We start from the raw sequence: 25,558 nt of genomic DNA on the forward strand, positions 1-25,558 counted from the left end.
GATGACTGTGAAGATGTTATTGGTTTTTAAGCAGATCTGTATATAGTGAGGGGGGGGGGATCAAGGCTGGAGTTAGCAGTGTCTCCATCCTCCTCATCAGCAGGTCCTCTGTCAGACATCCTTAATGACCCTCTCTCACAAGTGTGCTAATTAAAAAGCCCAACTAATGGAGCATTTGCCCTCTAAATAAATCTGAACCATGGCATCTGTGCAGACAACACTGTATTTACTCGCAGCGTTTCCTTCCCGCAAGTTACAACGCAGTTTAGGTGTGCATAATTCCTAAGGACTGCAATCAATCCACAGGCTGAGCAGCGATGGTCTCAGCATAGGTCCATATAAAAAGAAAAAATAACCAAAGCTGTAACTGCTATTCTGTGAACTGTGCATCATAATAATAATTGTGCCGCATTAAGCTGCCAAACATAATCCATTACCTGTCTTGTAACATACTATGATAAGTGATTCACATGGTGCATTTCCACTCATTATAGTGTTTTGCATTGCACTGTTGCTAGCCGGTCTTACACGGTGGATGTTCGCCACTCACAATAACAAATCACCTTGCTTCTTATGTTTTTATATAACTACTTTGCTGTGTTAATGTATGGTTCTATATCAAGAGCATGCATGGTTATTGTTTCATGCTAATGTATAAGGATGTATTTGTACTGCCCCCATACAAAGTGAGACATGGTGGAGCTGTTGATCAGCATTGACAGTCAGTTTGTCACAGTGTCAGAGAAAAATGCACAAATATACCTTTTGTCTACGGGACTGGCTCTGAGTGTGGAACATATATATATATATATATATCTACGTTTGTTTTTAATGAGGGAAAGAAACAGTTTCAACCTCAAGCGCTCTCAGTTGCAAAACAGCAGGATCAAAGGCTAAAAAGTGTCACCGTCACACCATAACAGCAGATGACAAACTTCTATTATTAGCATAGTAGCTTGCGTTGTGATGCATCGCCAGACAACTGTGTTGGCTCTCATTAGCTAGTGTATTCATCTGTATTGCAAATATTTATTGTTTATTTATTTATGTGAATTAGTGACACCATTATTCGAGGGTATAGGGAGGGGGTGGTGGATGTGCAGTGGAGGATGAATCCAGCCAATACTGCAGTTCCCTCAGGCCCTATAGAGGTCAGAGATTGCTTAACATCCCATTTAATAGATAGATGTAATCACCCTATATACAGTATGCAGGCTTGGTGTTTACAGGGCAACAGTGGACCATTTCCATTTGCTGTTTGCACTTAGGAGATGTAATATATGCATTTCATTTAATTTTTTTGTCTTTTATTTTAGTTGTTGTAACTGATTATTGTGTTTCTCCCATCTGCGGAAAACAGCTTTTGTCAGACAGGGCGGTCTTTGTTGTCAGCAGCAGGAGAGCAAGATTGTGAGTGGAGATGGAGCAGTTAAAGAATGAAAAGATGGCACAAGATGGTGGAGATGTTAGATTGTGACAGGAAGCGGTGAGTTAGAGTCTCTGACGAGGAAGCAAAGCCCATAGGATGAGCACATAGGACAGGGAGATGCAAAGATGAACGGCTCACCGAGGATAGACCTAATTAAAATGTGATTCCCACTTCAGGGAGATAACTTAGAGCCGACATAAAATGAAGGATTAGACAGAAAAATCAAACAAGACTGAGGAGTTTCTCCCCAGCTTCCACCTGAATTGTGACGTGAAATCCCTTTTTTTTTTGCATTTGAGTGACAGAGTGACAGCTTGTACTGGTGCAGAGCTTTATTCATTGCAGGAGTGATGAGTGACAGGCAAAAAATGGGGAGGTGAGCATGATGTGTCACTCCATTTAAGTTGGATAAAACGCGATATATGAACTCCAGACTGTCAGACTTTGCATCACTGGGCCCCAGAAATATCGACATGGATGTGTTTTGTATAACAAGTTGAACTTTGACAGTGGAGAATCTACATTGTGAGAGAGTGTCAGTGGTCTACAGCAGAGAATGATGTGGTTCATGTTCTATTTTAGATTCACATTTGGAAAAGTGATGGTGTCAGGTCAGACCTTTACTGACATTAGCCTGCACTTGGTGGGTATTCCAGTGTGAAGCGATCTAAGGCCATGCAATATCTTTATTAAATGCTCGTCCCTGTCAGGATACATATTCCGAAGATAGGTCAATAGCAAATAATACATGATTGTTATGAGTTGGTTTGCATTAGTTGGTCAATGTTGTGTTTAATCTTCTATCTATTACCACCTTTACTCCTTGAAATAAAATATTTGTGGGGTGCAGGTGGATAGTGATGACATAAAAAGCATAGTTAGGCTTAAATGCACTCAAACAGACTTTGAACCGATTGGCTAAATCACCTTCAGTGATGCATTGTGACATCATTAAACACGATAGTTAATCAGGTGGCAACTACCGTGATTGAAAACTGAAGCCGATGAGGAATTGCCTTATTGCATTCTCCCAAATAGGCAGCAGGGGAGAAGAATGTATATGTAGAAGTCTATGACAAATTGCGTAAACATTTTAGCTTATGTATTTCCTCCGCAGACATTGTTTTGGTCTTATTTGCTGAATTCCAGTCTTCTTCTATACATCACAATGTTCATTTTGTAAATGATGTACCCATTTAGTGTAGAATATACGATAAAGTAGCATGTCCACGTTTGGGGGCCCTCTCACCCTCAACAGCGGTGCCTGCTAGCCGTGCGTAATGCAGCCTTCAGAGGCTTCCGCTCAGCCCTTTCAGACTGAGCAATCGGATCTCAATTAGGTCTCAATGTGGACACTGGAGACACATATTAATACCAGGTGTGAATGCAATCAGGTTAAATCATATCAGGAGACAATCTGGATATGAGAGGAATTGTAATGCAAGGTGTAAGGGCAGTCTAAGTGTGCTGCCTTTTGAAGAGTCGTGCAGACTAAAGTAATACGACCTTGGTTCATTGGGCTGGGTGGCAGAGAGGAAGGAGAGTGTGTGGTCCGTAATAGTCTCTGGTTCACTAGAGTAGACAGCAACATATTCCCTCATGGCTCTTGGCGTTGGAATTAAGAGTAGATTCAAACTACAGTAATAACATTTCTGATGTATGACATGTATGCTGCCCGATCTGCAGCAATTCATTTCTGGAGTTCCTTTTTTTCTTATGCCTGAGCAGCTGCTTCCTCCTCCCATTTTTTTTCTAATTCTTGTCTCCGGGCTGTGTTAGAGTGCACTGCATTTAATTTCCCTGTGTGTATTTTCCACTCTTATGTTCATGCATGTGGAGTGCACATTATTCACTCTGTTGGTTAATCTCGGCAAAATTGTTTATCGGTTTGTCTGTGTGTTCGCACCTGCATGTATGAGCTTATGTGTTTGCATTGGAGGTAGTGCATCACACCTTGCATCTCTAAATCAGTTTGATTGCTGTGGCATTTTACTTTAACCGACTCTCACCATATTCACTTAGCCCTTTAATTCTTCTTAAATTGATTGCTTCAGACAAAATGGAAACTGCTTATCTTGTATGTCTGGTTGCTGTCAAGATACATGATTTGTCCTCCACAATGAAATCAAAGGAAGACAGAGGAATGGTTTCTGTATTTCAAATATGTCCGTCCATCTATCTCCTATACGCTGCTGTTCAGAGTGGTGGAATCAAAGAGATTGAAGGTGCTCGGAAATATGGACAAAATATGTTATCAAGATATAAGGAATCTTATTTTCACCAGGATATATAGCATGAAACATTAACTTTTCAAGTGAAACCTTAGAGAAGAATACATTGACATTCCAGCCATACTATGTTTTCAGGCATGCACACGTAGTAATGAGATTAAGAAAATAGTTTGATTGAACAAAACTGGGGTTTACCCATAAGCATAATTATGTGGTGTGGTTATTTTAGCCATAACCAAAAATATTCCCTTAATTCTCACTATGAATATCAGATTCTCTGAGAAATTTGAGTCATTTTTGCCAATATAGGATTTAGTCACAATATCATTCGGTTGAAATGCTTAAATAATGATATTGAATTATTGCCCAGTTGCTGTTTTTATTTGTCATGTTTTGGAGCAGAGCAGGGTTGACCCAAAGGCAGGACAAAAAGTCGTGAACAACAAAAATACCTTTAATTCAAGGTTTTAACAGGCAAATCAGGGCAAGTCAAAACACAAAATAACAAAGCTCTCCAACACAAAAAACAAGACACAGCTGGGGAGGGAAGAAAACACACAAAGGCACCGGGTGAACACAATCAGATAATCAAACAGGAGTGAAAACACAGAGACAGGAAGTTAAAACAGACATAACTCAGGGGGTGAAGGCTTTCAAAATAAAACAGGAAACCGGTGTGACAAAGCATGACATTATTACCGAGTGATTAACGCAAATAATCTGAATCCACAAAAAAGGAAAAGTGTCAAAAAGCCAAAAAAAACGTTTGTTATCTTCAGTCTTTGAGCTTATTCTGAGCCCCAGTGCAAAACTGGAGTCCCTTAACAGAAATGATTTAACCTCCTGTTGCCCAGGAACACTGGACATGAGTCATCTGGGGCCCGTTACAGGCCTCCTTCTCTTCTTGGGACACAGGTTTGAATGGCAATCCCATCATGTCCTGTCCAACCCAGAAAGGAATCACTCTTCCGGGGATCGGTGGTCAGGCGTCTTTGCTGTGATATGAGGGCTAGCACCAATATGACACAGGTGGAGTGAAGACTGGTCCCAGCATGCAGGTACACACACACGAGCACACACACCCAATTGACCACAGATGGAGGAATTTTGATGTGGCCGCTTGCCCAGCGTGGGGTCTCCCCGTGTCTTCCTCTGTGCAGACTCGCTGCCATATGGGCGATTGAGCAGGGTGAGATAAAATGGAATAAATGGCATTTGCATGATAATGAGGTGCTTTAGTAATGCTGTCTGATTTCTACCCGCCTTAGATCTCTCGGATGATGCTTGTAGCGTTGTATATATTTGTTCCTTTTGAACTCCTGTCAGGGATTTTCCTCTGCTTTCATTGCTTGCCATATCAGTATCATACAGGGGGTGCCACAGTTTTAGCCATTACTTATTTTCATAAGCCCCCTGTGGATATCTGGTTAGTGGCTTGTTATTGCACAAAGCATGAGAAATATTTAAAACAAAGAAAGATGTGGAAGAAGACGTTGAGCAGTCAGAGAAGCAGACTGTCAGCCTGATGGGGCTCGTTTGTCCTATGAGTGCCATATTGGGCTCCTGCCCGGGTGCCAGTATAAAGTGCTGATGCAGGGGTGTGTGTTTCCTCAGACAGATGCCATTGAGTAGCCTGTACAAGTGCATTAGCTTACGCCAGCCACTGTTGGAAGTAGCACCACCAGAGCAGGGACAGGTCATGGGACTGGCACTTTTGTGGAAGCTTCTGAGGAAAAACATTCCTTACAAGTGCTCCCCTGAGGCAAGTTGTCATGAGTAATACGCTTATAATCCCAAAATCATCCTTGCACACGCATTATGCTCTGCTCACATCATCTGCAACTGTTTGTTACCCCCTGATTGTTTGTAATTTTATTTCGGAGCAAATAGGTCACTGGAAGAGCCTAACTGGAGCAGAAGTAAACTCTCCAACCTGCATTAAGCACCGACACCATGGACAATGGTTAACTATGGCCCTTTTTACAAATGACTTCATGGGAGAATGCATCTGAATCCAAAATGGAACAGATTATGTGTCAACACGTCACAGTTTTGAATATGTCCCTTCGCCCAATTGGAAATTTAAAATGTGCTTCCGCTTGTGTGATCGCTCACAATGAGACACTCCACAAACGTTGGCCACAGCACACATTGCAGTGTTTGTCAAATGACTGCAGACAGGCTGGACCTTTGAAAAATGTCCATGTTAGAGGAAGGACATGGTATCACAGCGCAGATCATTAACTGAAGCAAATTGTGTAATTGGCTTGGTAACTTTCAGAGAGAACTGACATATAATTTTGTGGCAGAGATCACAGCCACATGAGAAATCTAGATGGAACCAGAATAGAATTGCCATTATTCCAATACATCTAGCCCTTGCATTCACCTTCTATTAAACAAAAAATCAGATTTCATGTGGTTTCATCATTGTGTCATTGTGTTCAAATGACTGGACGACTTTTTCTTAATATCATGTTTTTTTTCACAACCTTAAACTCTCATGAACTGTGGTTCTTAGAGTTGCAATATGTGTCATACATTTGTATAAGAAAAAACAGATATACACTTTTTTTTATTTTGGGTATTGAGTACGTTCTACAAAATAATACAGAAAAACTAAGAAATAGCTTTTAAAATAGCACAAGAATATGTCAAAATCTCGTCTAAATAAGATTAATAAAACTAAAAGAAATCAAAAGGGATTTTGTGGAACATTTTCAGATCCACACAAGCAACTCAATATGGATGAAAACTCAGATGGGTGTTCTGAATTATCCTCAGAAAATAAAAAAAACTCCACACATATAAGCACACATTAGGTCCACATGAATGATGCTTTTAACACCATGCTGCTGCTGAATATGTGTGGTTTTAGCACTAAGCTTGTAAAATGTGTGAGCCAGTTTGCCTAAGCCAGTATCCCTAAGCTTTAGATGTGCTCATGTATTACTCTAACAAAAGTGGATGGCTCTCTGTATACTTAGGCAAAAATTGGATAGCACGCTGCCCGCTATGGCTTAACAGTGAGTCTGGGCAACAGCATGCTGAAGCAGCAGGTCTGGAGGTGGCAAAATGTGTGTAAACACTGGTTTGAAAGTACAGGTTAATAAAAAACACATGGAGAAAGATTTCTTAATTAGTGGCTCGCGGCTATAAGAGATGTCCGTGTCCACTGGCAGTTCCTGGAGACCCTGAGTTTGAACTGAAGGATAATTATGGAGGCAGAGATAAAAAGGGGTGTTGGGTCTCAGTGGGTCTTACCTAGACCAACCCCAGATGTTATTCATAGAGCAGGTAGAGCTGTGAGTAGAAGAGGGGATGCTGGCTAGGGGCCAGATCCACTTCAACCTCAGCTGGTCGAGCAGCTCAAGCCGCCATCAGAGAGAAGCCCCGGGGGTCATCTCTCCATCATAGTGTGATGGGGACCGAGAGCCGCTGAACCCCCCTCTAACTAGTGTTCTGCCCTTCATTGATAGATGGAACTTGAGGGACTGGAGTTGTACTGTAGAGGTTCGACATGTATTTCCTTATTTCCAGTGAGTTGCAGGGGAATGAAGTCGCCTTCGCTTTAGGGCACAGTCTGTTGAAGATATCTCAGAATGCAGCGGGACCTTACAATGAGGGCTGCATCAAGTGGAACGGAAAACAGAAAGCAGTAGTGCAATTTCTTTTTTTGATTTCTTTCACAAATGTTAACATCCTACTGGTGGAAGGATCAATTCTTAATTTGCAGTCCTGTGTTAACATGGTTTATTATACAGTCAATATTCTACATGCCTTAAGCTAAATAGAAATTACTTGAATTTGTATTGCTTTACCTCGTAGGCCAAGCATATCACATTGCTATGCATTCATTGCGATGTAACTAACATTTTACAGGCCTATTACACTGAATCATCCGTATTTTTTTATAGATTTTCTGGCTCCAAAAACCCACTACCATGCCATCCCTAAAGAGCCCTTGCACAAAGTAGAGTAATTCTTAATTTTTTTGCATGATAATATAGCTTGTTTCTATCACTTCAACTGGATTGGTGCTGTAATTACTGAGAATACTTAACTTTGCTGTAAATTATCAGAGATTTTCGCTAGTTCCAAACTGCCAAGCTGTAACACAGACGTATATTTCCATGTGATCCTTTGGTCTCCGAAACAAAGGTCCATTTTACTCAAAGCAATTTTTCCATCTTGTTCCCTTTGGCTAGCTCCCTCTCAGACGGTCATGTTGAAAGGTCCCAACACTTGTCACTCATCTTGATGAGCTGTCCAGTATCTAGCCTGGAGATGAGGTACCCATCAAACATGCAGCCACCACAGGCTCGGAAAAAAACAGATGGCGAGGGCAGCCACTTTAATAAAAAAAGGGACAGCGATGTTTACTGTTGTTGTGCATTTGCTGTATGTATTTTTATTCCTTTTCTTCCTGGATTATTGTAGTTATTGCAATGGCTCCCTAGCTCATCTGAAGCCACATTCATAAGACACAAAGGTATAGTGGCTAGCTCAACATTATTAAAAAACGCCTTCCACGTTTCAGCCACATACGGAGGTTTAGTCGTGCACCCGGGGTCACAGCCAGTCTAAGGCAACTGCACTGACTACAGTACATGACCCACTTCACCCACCGGCTCATTAAATGTTAATCTTATTGTCTCATAATGTAGTGGATGTCCTGTCCATTTATACAATAATGTGATAAAACATTTATATTGCTTTTTAATGCCTCTCTAATACACAAGGCAGCACTAAAGTGCAGGTGTGGTCTTCATTCAATTAACCCAAAATACTTAGCCTCCCACATATTGTTTCCAGCTTCCCCCCTGCACATATACTGAGCAATGAGGTCACCATGTGTTGTTGCTTTAGATTGTTATTTTCGGTGTGAGATTCAGTAACATCAAAGGACACGAACATTGACCCTCTTCACTATGTCGAAGCTTGTAAAAGTCAATCAAACACAAGCAGCTGAATACAAAGGATCAGGAAGGAACAACAGGGGGGGTGAAATCACGCTGGCCTTTAAAGTCGATATGATCACCCCCTGCTGCCTTCTGTGTTTTGCGTTTTCTCTTGAACTCCAGATTTAAAGACATAAATGTGCTGTTTCCTTTAATAACTATGCTGTTTATTCGATCACATTCTTAATATCATGTGATCTTTCTCCCGCTCGCCTTAATCAAAGGCTTAATTGTAGAGGCGATTGCCTTGCACCGGGTAAAGATGGGCATAGAGCAGCTTTGGGAGATTGATGCAGTTATTTTCCTTTTGCCTCTATGCAACACAAAAGGCAATATTTATGTTTCATCAAGTAATACATTTGAATTGTTCTCCTCGGAACACATACTGTAGCTGTGTTTTTCAATGTGGGAGCAGAGCTTTCCATCTGAGTGAGTATTTTGTTTTCCCAGAGATTTGTCAGTCATGCAGCAACTCAGTATCTACAGTAAACGGTCAAATAAAGCACTGCCTCTATGGGGTTGTTATTTAGCCGCGGCATGAACTGCTTACATGATTCTAAAGATGGGATTTTGTGAGATTATGTTGGTGTTAGTCCATACTTGGCATTTAACTGGTGTACATCCTGTGACTGTGTCGATAATAAACACAGATTTAACTAATGCAGTTATCTCTTCATATCACGTGGGCTGATGTGCCTGGAATGTATCCAAGACTCTCTGATAGTAACCCAGAGCATGACCACTCGGTTAAAGAATATAATGTTTGATCAAATGATAAAAAGTTGTTCTGCAACAACCATGGCCATTGGCAAGGCTAAGGAAGCCCACAAGACATTGAACAACGTCAATAAAGAGTGCAAAAATAACTCTGTGTTCAATTTATACCACTTTATTTCTACTTTCTGTTGGCAGCTTCTCTGTTATCTCTCCCTGGTTTACCATGTCTCACATTGCAGACTGTGGAAATCAAAGGCAGAATTAGTGGAGAGATAACATCTTGTTGGGAACGGGAAGGAAAACAGCAAATGGGTACTGGACACCATCCGTTTAATATGTCAATGAGATCAATGAGTGAAAGATAGTGAGAGAGGCACAGGAATTAACTCCACGTGTCCAGGGAGGGAAGTAATTCCCCCTTTGATAATTGGGGCTGTAGATCACACGAAACCTTTGAATTTCTTATTGATAAAAAAAAAAGAAAAAATACTGACTGAGGCCGAAATTATTTGGATTAATTTAATCATTAAAACAGTAAATCCAGTCAACATGCTGGGTGTGTATTGGAACCTTTTTTAACCTCTCTTGGTATAAAAAAAAATATTTCTTCTGCTAAAATCAAAGAATCTTTAATGGGTTGAATGGAGGCTCTTAGAGACAGGTTAGTGCGTGGGTGGCAAACAAAGATAAAAGCGCGACATAACATATTGGGGCCTGAAAAGAAAAACCCATTACAGTAAGTGTTTTCTCTGAAAATGTGCTCCAAGGAAATAAACAGCCTAAATGCAAAATACGTTTTTACAGCAAGACTGAATGTTTCTTTCTCTGCTGTTGCAAAATTATCTCCTACCTGCTAGTATGAGGCCATTAGGCGCTTACGCCCGGGTATAAAGGGCCATCGAGTGCAAATGTGAAAGCTGAAAGCATGAAGAAAGCTTCAAAGGTCCGGGCCAAGAAAGAGACATTCAGACAAGAAGAAGAAAGAACGTTTTGGGTAGGAGACAGGAATAGACAAGTGACTCTTAAAGTAAATGTCAGAGAAGGGTTGGGCAATAAAACAGCCTGTCTAATTGCAATGACAATAGTTTTCATTAAAAGCCCTACAACTTCACAATAATGTATTTTTATTTCAACCTCAAAGCTGTCAACAATTATTAAGCAAGTCTTGCATGTTTCTTTTTCCAACTAATTTGCACTAGAAGTCAGACTTCTGGTGCTTTTTTCAACACGCACATCCCTTAGCAGCAGGAAAGAGCAAAGAGTCAATCAAGTTGTTCAGACAGAAATCTAATCTTGACATTTTTCTAACCAAGTTTGGTTAAAGCTTTTTTGACCTGTGCAGACTTTGTAATGGAGTTAAACTTTGTAGCACAAAAAAAGGAAAAAAAAAGGAAAAAGCCTCAGCATATTGAGCGTCCAGTCACAACCCCACACCACAGGGATTTAGTCTACATTTCTTTGAGCTTTTCTAATTAAATTGCACAGAAAACTGAATGGGAAATGTGAGGTATCCTATTTCAGGGTTGGAGAGAAAGAGGGAGACGGAGCAGCAGAGTGGAGCTCAATGTAATTATTCAAGCAGGTTATCAAATATGATAAGATTATAAACATTTGCTGACCCTTTCTTCCAATAAACCCATGGCATCCAAAATGTCTATGCAGTAATGGGCTTCATTATTCAGTCGTGCATACAGTGTAAAAACGATTATTACATTTGCACGCCAACATGTTGTGTTTCTTTACATACTGAACATGTGAAGTCTATATTTGAATGCCTAATCAGCATACCTGTGTTTGTTATTACACCCTACACCAACTGCAGTCCAAATCAGCAATAACAATTTAAATTAAAACTGCGGCCGCACTTGTGCGCGCAGTGATGAGCGGGCCCTCGCGTCCGTGCGCCTGTCGGGGAGGGCAGCCGGTCGTCCCGGCGTCAAGCAGACGCGCGCGAGTCCTCGGAAATGAGTCGTTTGTCATTTCTCAAATTTTCGCGTCCCAGGTCCTCCGGCATCGACCCGGAAACGGATGTTGGCGCGCCATCTCGAAGGAAAACAAATTTCTCTAAAGGCTCGTCGAGGATCGATATTCGAGGAGGCTGTCTGGAGGTGCCGTAACCAAGGATACACTGATTTAGAGGAGAGAGGAGTGTCTCTGGAGGAGCTATAACCGAGGGTACAACGATGTAGAGGAGAGAGGAGAGAGGTGTCTCTCTGGAGGAGCTATAACCGAGGGATGTATCCTCCGGTGTAGATTTCAGCCAACAGTGATGTTTAAAAGAGGCGTGACGCATGGCAGGACTTATGTCAACGAAGCACAGCTCTGCAAACTGTTCCTGTTGTGATTATAAGTTATTTGAGATGATGAAATATGCATCAGACTTTCTGCCCTTTACCATTTGTTTACTCACTAATTACATCTCCCCAAGATGTTAGGCTATTTCTTTTTTTAATACAACTGCTTTCATTGTGACGCGATATTTACAGTGAGAACAGCTGCTGAGGTCAGTGCAGAAACAGAACAGTGTGTGTAATATATATCGCTCAATAATATATGTAACAGGCGGCCCACATTTCACACTTTATTTGTAGGCTTTAGGAGATATCTACAAATACACAGTAGGGTTAGGGTTAGGGTTAGGGAGTGTATAGGTGTCTGTTGTAATGAATATGCCCCCAGCAAAGGGCGTTGTTGGACTAACAGTGTGTGTGTGTGTGTGTGTGTGTGTGTGTGTGTGTGTGTGTGTGTGTGTGTGTGTGTGTGTGTGTGTGTGTGTGTGTGTGTGTGTGTGTGTGTGTGTGTGTGTGTGTGTGTGTGTGTGTGTGAGTTGATGTTGCAGGCACACAGGCAGGTGTCAGTAGGTTATCTGACATATAAATTGTAAAAAATGGTACATTCTCCGTTAGCTTACGAGCTCCCCGTTTGAGCTAGCAACTATTTTCTTCGCAATTTAGCATTTTTCCAAATGGCCGACTTTCTGGGGGGCGTGGCTAATGAAAAGCCATTTGAAATATGTATGCAATTATAATAGCAATGTTTATACAGCGTTTCGTGAATATCGGAAAAAATATATGCGAGTAGTTTGTAGTAATTTGTTACATGTAAATCGTAAAATATTGAACATTCTCCGTTCGCTTATAAAAGCCAATTTGAAATATGTCCGCAATCATAAGAGAAATTTGTATACAGCGTTTCGTGAATTCTATTTACAAATATGTCCGCAATTCTATGAGGAATGTCTGTTCCAAAATTCGTGAAGTTCTGAGAAACTATATGTGACTACCACACAATAGGGGGCGCTAGTGAGCAGTTTTTAAAAATTACGTTTTTTTTTTACATTCTCGAAAAGGTCGTGGGCTCTAACGTGTGTGCCAAGTTTTGCGTCCGAAGCTCATTTTATGCTATTGCAATAAAAAAAAAAGTTATAGGCCACGCCCACATTCTGAATTTGTTGCGACACTTTAAATCTGAGTTCATAGTCACCCCGAGAGTATGTGTAAAAAAAAGAAAAAAAGATTAGTCCGTCCGCTCTTGAGTTATAAATTGGTGGTGTTTTTGGCGCCCCCTATTGTCCAAAATGAAAATGCTTTGGTGTGCCTATTCCCCAAGACAGACTAAACCTATTTACCAAAATCTATGATGTTTGGATACATGGTTGATGAGTTATGAGCATTTCTTTCTAAGCCCCGCCTTTTTGCGAGTACGTTTTGATTGACGGCGACAATATTTATCATCCTAACATGCTCATTTTCTACGCTAATGCGTCTGACCCTCCACCGATGCTGTATACGAAGTTTGGTGTAGAAAAACTGAAAATTGAAATTTAAGTGAATATTTAACTGTTTTGAACATTATGCTAATTTAAATTAAAAAAAATGCAGGCGGAGCTTAGGGTTTCAAGAAGATTATTTGTAGAGCAGGTCCACCCGGATATGTGTGCAAAATGTCAGGTCATTCGGAGTTACGGTGCGACTTTGTTAATTTATTCCGAAATGGGATTTTGATAGGTGGCGCTAGCGAGCACGTTGTAATATTTTAACCCATTGACTCAAGAATGTTGCAATTTTTACCGGTCCTGGCGCCCGTGCAAAATTATACAACTTTCTCAGCATCCTAAAGCCCTCAAAAACAGGAAATATGATTCCTTATAATAATAATAATAATAATACCACGGAGAACAATAGGTTCCTCGCACTTCGTGCTAGGACGCCGTTGGGTCCTAGAGCTCCGTGCTCGGGCCCTAATGAGCAGCATTAATAAAATACCTGTATTGGCCTAAAGAACAAATGCAAATGTCTAAATGTAGGCATTGAAGTCTTACTAATGCCTTTCAAACTCAACATGCACATTCTGCTCTCCCTGAAGCCCTCTGTGCATGAATATGAGATTGAATACAGCATATAGAGGCCTGCTGTTTATTATCCAGGCTGACTCCACTGATAAAACATTTAAGCAAAACGATGTAGGCATCCTTACTTCTGTATGCAAACTTGAGTACCCGTAGATTTATGGTCAAAATATAATTTGCTGTAGGTTGTGTAAGATATTCTCTGGAGACCTACTTTTTTATTTGTTAACTTTTCTGAACAGAACTGGTCACGCTCGACAGTCGAAGAGGTCATACAACTGGAAACTAGAGCCGTATGATAATCATAAACCTGCATCTCAGATCTCCCTGATGAATAATTTGTTCTGTTTTATTTTGCATTGGCAGCTGCTGCAGATCAATATAGTGTTGTCAAGGTTCAGAATGCAATTTCCAGTCTGTAATTGGCCAGCAAGCCAAACATATTGTTGTGGGCAGGGGCATGAAGCTGTTCTCCATGCAACCATTTCACTAACACCTCTGTGCACCAACAGAGGAACGATTATGTTACTTGCAACAGCAACTACATCATCATTTAGAACCGCTTCCTCCCTCTTCTCAAACCGATGTGTGAAATCTCTTCTATTCAGTGATGCCTTGCGCTTGTCACAGTTTAATAAAAGCCTTGGTATTGGTTGACATATCACACCGCATATCAACTTCTCAATTGGAAGAGCCGGTGCATGGTGTGATCTGTCAGCAGGTGCTAAGGCTTTGTCAAATGCGCGGAAACAAAAGGAAGTCTTAAAATAAAGGAACAAAATGGTGGATGGTGAGTGGGCTGACAGGAAGTGCACCATCGCCCACTGAACCATTGAGGGCTTCTGCTGACGTGCCTCTGGACAACACGTCCACTCATCACACTCTGTCAGCAAGAGGCTCGCCTACCTTACCCGGAGTGGGGGAAATGTGCCTCAAACTTCAATACCGATTCTCATCTTGGCTTTACCTTCTGTGGGCAACTTGACCAATGATTGATTAACCATTTAAGCATAAGTCATTTTCACATGGGACTAGTACTCCCAGCAGACCTCATGAAGTTATAACACTCCACGTGTGTGTTTTGTGAATCAACACTGAAAAATAATTCTATATTTTACTCAAAATGATTGATAATATACCCTAAATATGATGTCAAAGCTTGGCGTAACAAACACTTATATACACATTATTAAACTATATATTATTTATTTTATAATTATAAGGTTTATTATTATATGAAATGGGCCTATTTATGTTTATATAACATTAGCATAACATTTATTAAAATAAAAAGCGACCTTTTGGAATGGATCTAGATCACATTCAAGCTCAAGGCCCGGGGGCCAAATCCGGCCCGTGGTGGATTTAATTTCGGCCCGCAGGATAATTTTTAATTCCTATTAGATCTGGCCCGCCGGTATATTGCACGCACACCTTCACTCCATCCTGAGGGTCTCCTCAGCTCAGAGCCTGACCCCAAACGTTGATGAACTTGCACCCAAGATGAGATGCCAAGTATCTGCTTGAACTAGCATCACAGAGCAGCAAACTGAGTTTACATGGATGTTTCCTTTTGCACTTTTTTTCTTGAGACAACAGGGCATGTTTGTTTTTTTCTTCGAGGGAAATAGTTTTTTTGAAGCTGTTGTTGGCCTGTGGATAAATGTAATCATAAGAAATGAGCTGCAGATAGAGCCATAAGAAACAAATGCAACTGATTATTTAATGTTTAATGTTGTTTTTAGAGGCAATAAATTAAGCTTTGTTAGTTCCAGGTTTAATATGTGCAATAAGTTCATTCAATAAGTTTGACACCCCTGATCTAGATGATGTATATTTAGCAGAGGCGGAAGAAGCACATAGATCTTGTAGCTAAGTAAAAGTAGAAATAACAGTGTAGTAATAGTCTGTAACAATTAAAAAGTTCTTCATTCAAATTGTTTTTTGTGTTTTTAATTAAAGTACATAATTATTAACATCTAAATATACTTAAAGTAACATAAATTAAAGTACTATGCAGATAAGCACATTTCAGAATAATATATATTGTATCGATTGATTATAATTATTGATGTATTAATGTGTTTATCATAGCTGGAAAAGGTGGAACTGATTTTTTTACTTTATTTGCTGCTGGGTATCTTGTAAATGAAATCTAAGTGTAACTAATATCTTAAGTAAGTGTTGGTTATATGTTGTATCATAAATCCATAACTGCAAAGTAACTGAGGTATTAAATGCATTTAATGGAGAAAAAGTTGATGATTTACCTTTCAATTGTAGTGGAGTGCAGGAAATGGAGATACTCATGTAATCTGAAAATTGGATTTAAGTATAGTACTTGAGCGAACTCAATAAACTAAGAGTGCACTCATTTACTTTAAACCACTGAGAGTGATCTTCCTAAAATGCTTATTTTCCCTTTCAGAAAACAAATAACGTAGCGAAAAATCTCAAAATCAATCCCAAATGACATATGCCGAAAGCAAAGGACTACTTTTATCCCATGACCTCCATGTTTGGTGAATTATGAGGTAATTTGCGACAACTGCAATTATCACAAATTACTAGAGGTCCCCCTCAGGTTTCAGTGCAAACAGAGCTTTAGAAACGAAACAGAATGGAACGAATGCCTTCCATGGCTGCATAAAGGGATGCATTGGCTTGTTTTCAAAATAGTTAGAAAATAAAACTTTTCCAACAATGCAGGTATGTAAACCACATGCTGTAAAAAATGAATGCACAGCAATTATCTACAGGAAATCAGCACAGTATTGTGACTTAAATGGTTAGCTCTAGCCTAATTTTACTTTCTGTACAGGCAAGGTGACAAAGCCTTCAAGACTACACATTCAAATTTTTGCAAAAGTGCACGTCTGAGGGTACAAGTTCCACCATTGTTCTTTTGTATTCCATTACAATGAGCAAGGAAAATGTGTGCGTCAACACTATGGTTGCTTGCTTGTAGCAACTTTCCCCTCCTGTTCAAAATGCTCCCCTCTGGAGAAAAATACATTTAAAAAAGACTGTTTTTTGGTGGCTTCTGCTTACTGCGAAAAACTGTTGTGAACACTTGAATAACAAGACTTGACATGTCACAGCTAAAGAAACACAAAACCCTGGTATCTTGTTGTTTTTCTTCACAAAGTATGACAAGCACAGAATGCCTTCACACCCAGTTATTACACTGATAGCCCGCACCAGACACTAATGTCTGCTCCAATGTGGGATATTTCTTATTTTTTCTTCCCTGAATCTTGGTCATTTACCACTGTAAACTGTTTGCAGGGACCACAAATATACCATTAATAACACTCGCGCACACAATAGTAGCTGTTTTCCCCCGTTATCCCTCCATGAGCTGTGGGCCTCTTATATTTGTTCGCCATCGATCATAGCGGTGTGGCGCACACGGTGGATAGCAGCCGGTGGGGAGAGGCAGCATTTGCAATCAAACAGAGAGGAGCGGTGTGAAATCTCAGGAAGAGGCAGCTTCCCCCATGCCCGTGGGCAGGGGATCAGACGATGTGGAAGCCTGCCTCAGACACTCAACACCTCCCACTGGCACCCTGATGCAAGCCGCATGCAAACCCACCCCTCACATGTATCTGTCAGCCTAGGGAAAGGGAGGGGGGGCTAAGCTATGTGTGTACCCTTACTCTGGAACTGCACTGTGCATGTTATGCTACTGCAGTGAAGGTGCTTTTAAGAAAGATTTTTGCTAAGGTTAACTGCGAGTGTGGTAGTGAAGGTTGGAAGTGGAAATGACTGTTTTTCTTTCGTTTTGTTCATGCTATTGCTTTAAGCAAGCAGATGGGGCTAACCTAATATAAAAGAGCTCTACAGGTGCAATCTATCTCCCAGTCTGGAGGAAAGGAACTCTGCTGCGCGGGGAGTCAGAAATGTCATTGAGTCACCGCTCTTCAAAAACCAAATCAAAAGCTCTCTAAATCCAGTCAGCCTGTTGCCACTGGCATACCAGTGCTGTGCTTTGCCCACCAATGTACATGGACAGTCCATACATGACATACAAGACTTGAGAGGGGTTTGTTCTAGACTGCAAATGTATTTCAGAGGTACAGCAGACATACGGAAGGAGACAGGCCTGAGTGGGCAGGGACATTTGTAGTTTCTCACCCCCTTTGGCTGCTCCGGTCGCCCTAATGGTTGACTCATCTCATTTCATCGCGTCCACTAAAATATTCAGACAATGGTCGAGTGTGGGAGTGTGTTTTTAGATGTGCGGAGCAGATGGAATTCTGCCACGCTGTGAGCCGCTTACAGATGGCTAGTGTGGCCACAGCGGAAGGCAGACACAAAAGTATAATTATCCGTATTGATTTTTGTAGAGATAGATTTGAGTGCGAGAGAAAGGTCAGCACGAGCAAGTGTAAAAATATGTGCTTTCACAAATGATACACCCCATCATAACACATAAGTACTGTACTCGGTTTATTATTATTACTACATGTTGAAATACTTGAAGGGAAATAACACGCATTATGGAAGGCTAGTGGCAGCATGCAGAAGCACAGTCACTCCAACCTCACAGCTCCCTGTTAAATATAGGCCTCCCATTGTATCTATTTGTATGGAAAACAGACAATTATGTCATACTTTATAAATAAAACCATATATAATTTTGATGAAACACCAACAGACAAGGTAATGGCCTACTAAAATAGCTGGCGTTAGAGCATCTGTGTTCTCTGTCGATGGCGTGCGATGTGTGCTTTGGCATTCTTGGAAGAAAATGGCAGACTTTGGCAAGCTTTAGCTGTCATTGCTGATTTTCTGGCCCTGGATGATGATGAGCATGCTTCATAATGCGCTTTAATTCCTGTCAACGGTGCATGGCATCATTTTCCCCTTACATGTTTTCTTTTAGCATCATTAAGAGCAAATGATATTTTCTGAACCTAGCAACCTGACAATCAGTAAAGATGTGGCATCAGTAATTTTATTTCCGTGAATGATTTAAAAGAGAGATTATATAATACATATGAAATATGAAACATATCGGACAAAATGTAAGTTCTATGTGCATGTATGATTAAGTTAAGGATTTGTAAATGCAAATATAAACTCAAATCCATTAAGAAGAAACATTGCCCATTGTAAAATGGGAGGTGTTTTAGAAGACCGGTGTAAATGTACCTTTTTTCGCTCCACAAACAGATTTTTCGGTTGTGCAGCTCTGCAGACTTTTATACACAAGGCCGCTTGGTGTGGCATAAACCTCCTGGAAGCTGTGGAGAGGTTTTAATCAAGTGTGAAATCCTTTCGGAGTAGATGCCTACACGACTGTGCTTGTGCTTAGAAGCGTACTCCTCAACCCTCTCCCCAAACTCTCTTCCCATGAACATCTTTTGTATCAAGAGTCCATTTCGCAGCAGTGATGCATACAGACAACGCTCTTAGCTGCGCTCAGAAAAATGAAACTCCCAATCATCATGCATGATGCAGTCAGGCACGCTCTCGCCTTGTCCTTTTTTTGGAGCACCACATTCAGTCTTCTTCTTTTTTAATCAGGCATAGTGCTGCTCATTCATTTGCAAAAAGAATCATTGACATCGGCCTTGTAAACAGGGAGAAGAATTTGCCACTTAAGCACAATAATATAATTAAGCATGGATAAGGCAGAACATTGCTCAATTGTAAAGTAAACGTATTAAATAGCCTGAACATCTAGCAATTTAGGATTATTGGAACAATGAGATTAACGGCAACAATAGATTGCGCTATGCATTCATTATAAACAATTGAATTGTATATGGATTAACCATGAGAAATGAATCTTTAGACACAAATAAGGAAAACGAAATGAGAACAAATACACTCCACTACTTTTCATTAAGCATTTTAAAATATTAAAGCATGCCTTGCCATTACCAAAGCTGTTTCTGTCTGGGATCTGATTGATTGAAGCCTCGGTGGGCCGGATGCTGTTTTTTCCGGGCCTTAGAGGTCTGACATTTTGTGGAGATAATTATCTATAGCCACTGGTCATGAGTACAAAACTGATGGAACGTCTCAAAGGCACACTGCGAAGATAGCATTTGCTCTATTAGCTGTGAACCCTCACTCCTGCCTCTAATACGTCATCTCTTGTGGTTGCATCATTCTCATGCAGCAACATCTTCTCTTTGTGTGAAGCACCCTCCACATTATCCACATATACATTGACTCTCTTTTACACACTGTGCTGGATCCACAAAACAAGATGTCCCGTGATGGACGGGTGCTTTCATGGTGTGGACAGCGCCAAGGCATTACAGTAATGCATTTATCACGGCAATCAAAAGTTTACATGGAGGGTGACATCGCACTCTCACAGATCTTAGTTGTCTGCTCTTTTTCTTCAGAGACATCGATTGGGCTGTCCTAGTCTGAGTCTGACGGCATAACAAAGACAAATTGAGCGGTATTTCCATTACATCTGGGCTCTGTGTGTTTAGCTTGTCAACAGGTGGGCTGCTTAACAAGTCTATTAGGTGCCAGCTGCACATTTCTGGTAAACAAGTACATGGGTTCTTCTTCATGGCAGCTCTACAGTGAGTTCAGAAAGTGTGTTATACTCTGGAGTGATGTTTGAGGCAAACTTTTTTGGAGCTTTTACAGCTTGTACATTTAAATGAGGTCACTAGGTCATAGACCCATTTATTTAATTAGGAGCAGTTGAATAAAAAATGGATCGAAATCAAGGGCAGGGAACTCATTTTAGCACTGTCAATCAATAACTCATTCAGTGCTTTCGCCTCCAGCTATTGTAGCCAAACACTGCCTCTTTACAGTATGTGTGTCGGTATTTCCGTGGTATGTTATCTTTTTCTTGCTGTCTTTCTATGTGGAAATGTATATGGAGCACCATTTAAAGTCCACACATATCATGTGATAGAAGTCAATGTTCGCTGTATTGAACTTGTTAACAATGCAGTGATATATTCCAAACATTTCAGACAAACTGCTGTTGGACACTTCTAAATGACAGAGACACAGCACCCCATCTCCTGAATGCATCACATCAGCTAGTGGACTACACACACCGAAGTGCTCATTACACAGTGCATAGCAACAGCTACATAGCAACTGCTGCTGACTGCTTAGCAACAGCTGCAAAGACGCAGAGGAGGGGGTATGGTGGGCTTCATGGGGTGTTTCAGATGACACCATTTATGTTCACAAATGCCTTTTTACAACTTTCTTGTACCACTGTGAAGCTGTCTCTTATAGTTTTTCTCTCTTCCGCCCACAGATATCCGCTCGCTCCCTGATGTGGCGATGACCGGAAACTGTACAAACGAGTGCAGCGAGCTGGGCCACTCAGACGCCTGCTGGATGCCTGGGCATCCCTCCCCCGTTCGCAAGGCCAGGAACCCCCCGAAACTCTCCACCTTCGTGCCTTACCAGGAGAGAGGGAGCCTGGGACGCCTAGCCAACGGGAGCGCCAGGCTGGGGGGGGAGGAGCCCCGGTCGCGCCTCCCGCCCTCCCGCAGTGCCTACTCCAACAGCGGTAACGATGCCAGTCAGGACTGCCCCTTAGAGGAGATGCCCCTGAGCGTGGCCTCTGAGTTCCCGCTCACCCCCCCCTCGGCCCACACTCCAAAAAGGGAAATTTACCTGTGAGGAATGCCGTCATCCGATTGGTGCACAAATGAGGAAAAAGCTACACCCACGTCAGAAGGAGAAACAGGCTGTACACATGCTAAAGCCAATGCCCGTTTTGTAGGTAACAATAGGCTGTGACGCATTCAATCACTGGCATGAACACTTGTTTTCTGTCAGTTCCTCCTTAAATTATTAATTTATTAGCATATTTATTAAGAATTCCACAAAGTCGATTGATGCACTCACTCATTAATTTATACAAAATCCGGATGGATTTGATTCTAACAAATCAAAAGGAAGTGCAGATGGCAAATGCTACTTTAGTAGTAACTAATTATTGTTGTAGTTAGCCAAGTACCATTCTGTGAAGTGATCTCTTGAATTTGAAAGTTGTGGTCAGTGCTCTTGTGCCATTATTAGATATCATTCAATAGACAGACAGTCAGGCCCTATCAGAAGGCATTACACTTTTGACTAACATCAAATGAAACAGTCTATATTAATGTACAGTGCTGTAAATACATTTCAATGGTGTGTTTTACATATATTTTTGTCTGGCATACGCTGAAAAAAGAAATTGCCTCAGAATGTTTTGCATATTTAAGCTTTTCTTTGCTGCTGCTGTTTAAACTTGATTGAAACAATCTCCTGAAGTGGAGCTCGATATTGTGGTGGGCATTTATCCGCTCCACAAAATCACACACAGACAGACACACACACACACACACACACACACACACACACACACACACACACACACACACACACACAGACAGACAGACAGACAGACAGACAGACAGACAGACAGACAGACAGACAGACAGACAGACAGACAGACAGACAGACAGACAGACAGACAGACAGACAGACAGACAGACAGACAGACAGACAGACAGACAGACACACACACACACACACACACACGCGCACACACACACACACACACACACACACACACACACACACACACACACACACACACACCCACACACACACATTTCAGACCCCTAATCATAGTAGAATGGCCTTTACCTCTGCTCCCTACAGAGCTCTGCCACTGGTGAAGAAAGCTGTGTGGCAACATTTAAACTGACATTATGTTCCACTGACTCTCGGCACTGTGACCTATCGTTCATCATGAAAACGGTTGACTTGGCCACAGTACCCCGGAGTCAAAATGACCGCAGAGTACTCACTGGACATATTCTGATTGGCTTTTCATATTAAACCATGTGACGCACTCTGTTGATGAAAATGTTTCAGTCCGAAAAGCTCATATCTGTCGTGACAATCAGACGAGCTCTCGCAATCCCGTCCCCCCTTTACGCTCATAGTCCTTTACCCCTCAAGACCCATAAGAACTTCTCTAGATCTATTGAATGCATAAGGAGGTATTCACATAAAAAGGCACTTGAGCTTAGAGAAACACTGCAAAACATTGAGCACTTATGGAAGCTAATATCACTACACGAGTGCTTGATGTTGAGAATACTTTCTTTGTTTTTTAGAGTATCAGTTGTCAATAGATATGTACTTCTTCAAAGGTGGAAACAATACAGAGCACACAATGAAATGAGGGAATAAAAGGATATTGAATGAAAATACATCTTTGAAGTTATTGTTACTAAAATGAGGGAAACAAATATTTGATTGCAAACGCAGAATATTGTTGAGCTTAAACAGAGAATACAGTCAAACTGGAATCACTTCAACTCCTGTTAATTATGAGTTCCCCTCTATTGAGGACAACATGCTTAATAAATTATTAGGCATTTTTTCCTCCTCTGGCTATCGAACAGAGAATAAAAAATAGAGCATGCCCGTGGGCTTCATTTATCTCTACAAAGATTTTCCAAGTTAATCTGAAGGATATGTCTGAAGGACACTGTGTATTAGTCAGTAATTGGATGTTAATGATGACAACACTAGCCTGTCTTACAGCATTGTAGGGCCGGCCGGTGTCTTTGATTTAAACATTGATTTGATTTGATTAGATTTGTAGATACCTTTCACCTCTGCAGAGTATTTCCATCGTGAGATTGTGTCTCTGAGTAAGGGTGAATGGACATTTCCTAATTAGGGTGAGTAATGAGTCCTGAGCTAGGGCATGCGTGAGCACACCCCCAGGACAAGGCACCCACCAGATAATGCAAATCCACCCGCAGAGCTACAATCAGTTAAAAGGGGTATTTTTATCAGCACTTACCTCATCACACTGCCATTGAAAGCTGCGTTTAGAATAATTAAACTGGAAACATATGGAAATTACTGGACATGGCCATGATTAAATAAGGTGGGCGATTATCCTGCCTTGAGGGGGAGAAAGCACATTATGCCGTTTTCAAAGCCATTTAGCAACTGAAATAAAATTCAAACAACAGCCATGATACACTGTGATTAAACCCCCACGGCTTCCCCCAGCACCCCTCTCGGAGCTGCGGATAGCCGCTTCACAAACTCAAAGCAGTGGGTAAGATCGCTGACCTGGAATTGATGATAAGTGAGAAAGATAGCTGTGAGTGATAAAACCAATGTCACATAGCCTCCATCACAACTATTTCTATTTGAATGCGTTGACTCAATTCCTATTATGCTTCATATCCAGATTTATCTCCGGGGGTTAACCTGATTCCAGCCAAAGTACACTTATCGCTTTTGGAAATCTGGTATCTTCAGATTTGCCTCTTTGATCGCTAATACATGAAATAAATGGCGTGGCTTTTAGCAGATAAGTCGTAATCAGCGGTTGTGACTCTGAACGGAATGACGGGAGTTTGATTTAGGTGCTCAGCAAAATAAAAAACAAGCCCTGGCTTAATGAGTTGGATTCTTTCTCTCGAGTCGGTAATGACCTCCTGCTACTCACCCCTGGAACGATATATCACCAGGTTTGACCTTTCTTTTGAACTCATGCTGAATGAACTGTGTTTCCCTCTCTCGCAAACACAGACAGTTCCTCTTGATTAAAGTAGGAGGACATCATGAAGCACCTAAATACACTGAATAATGTTTAATTTGTACTTAACATTGATTTAATGTTCACTTGAGTATATTTTTGCCTCTCTGTGGTGTGTATCGTATGGTGATCATTTCTTTAGAAAGATGGAGAAATTACTGAACTGAAATTGGCAAGATGGAATTTTGTTTCCTTACTGATCAAAGACTCTTAGAAAAACTGGTTGTGTGAAAAAAATAATGACATCTTTTGGTGGTATAGTGTACATAGATCTCCACCACCCTGCGTCTGCTGTTGAACAGACAGCGATTTTAGCATGAATTCCAAAGATAATTGGTAGAAACTGTTTACTCTTTTTCTTTTTCCTTTCTGAAATGTCAGTGCTGGTTCATATTCAAAAGGCCCTCTCCCAAAACGAACTGAAATTAACTGAACATTTCATCTTTTTTCACACAAGACAATTGCCTTGAAAATATGTCTTTGCAAAAGAGAATCTAGTTGTTATCCTAATTGTTGGTATATTTATATAGGATAAAATGCTTGTGATGCCATGTTTTTGTACAGTTTTATGTACATACAAGTGAAGCTTTCTAAAAGTTCTGAGAAAAGCCGATGGCATATAAAAATTGTAACATGTTTTCCTGAGATGTGCAAATCTTGCCTTGGTTTGATTGACCTTTGCTGAGTCAGTGTGAATGTGGCCGTTCTATGCCTGCACTGTAGTCATTCACCGGCTCCCACCTCCTGAGGACTTAATCAGTTTTTATGTTTATCGTGAACAGTGGATCGTCTTATCTTACCAGTTTGTTAAACTCCTGTGTTCTGCTTCGTTCTGTTTTCGCATGTTGACAAATTTTCTTGTAATACTGTAAGTCCTCATGAACTTTGTAATAAAATCACTTCAGGGAAAAAATGAATGCTGTCAGTGTTTTCCCTGTTTTTCTGTTATTATTCATCGCTTTTGACTGTTAAACAAGTACTTGGCTGTTGCATTTTTATAAGAGCCTTTGCAGCCTCGGAGCTACATTGTGTAAAATGTCTCTCACTCTAGGACTCAGGCTCATTAGGAGGAACTAGTATTCCGGTCATGTGGGGCCCAGCGCCTCATTTCTAAGTCAGGAAGCCCAATAATGTTGAGAGGGAAGCATTCCAGAGCTTGAAGTAGGAGGTCCCGGGACCTGTGTTCTCTACTTCAACGAGAAAAATGTGCCAGAAATACACAGCCCCCATCATGCACTTAGCTCCACATAGAACATATCTTTAAAGCATTGATGAGCTCGCTACACATTCAGTGCAAGGCTTACAAGA

At 41.0% G+C, this 25,558-nt stretch overlaps 1 protein-coding gene across 1 annotated transcript in view; it reads left to right on the plus strand.

Annotated features, from left to right (window-relative positions):
• pcdh1a (protocadherin 1a) overlaps nt 1-25,151 on the plus strand; it is a 100,002-nt gene extending 74,851 nt beyond the window's left edge. Inside the window, exon 5 of the mRNA XM_079651629.1 lies at nt 20,942-25,151. Coding sequence (XP_079507755.1) covers nt 20,942-21,312 — 371 coding nt within the window. The 3' untranslated portion in view covers nt 21,313-25,151. The remainder of the gene's footprint in view (nt 1-20,941) is intronic.
• The last annotated feature ends 407 nt before the right edge of the window (nt 25,152-25,558 follow it).

This window comes from Notothenia rossii (assembly GCF_949606895.1).
Source record: "Notothenia rossii genome assembly, chromosome: 9".
NCBI classification, from domain to species: Eukaryota; Metazoa; Chordata; class Actinopteri; order Perciformes; family Nototheniidae; genus Notothenia; species Notothenia rossii.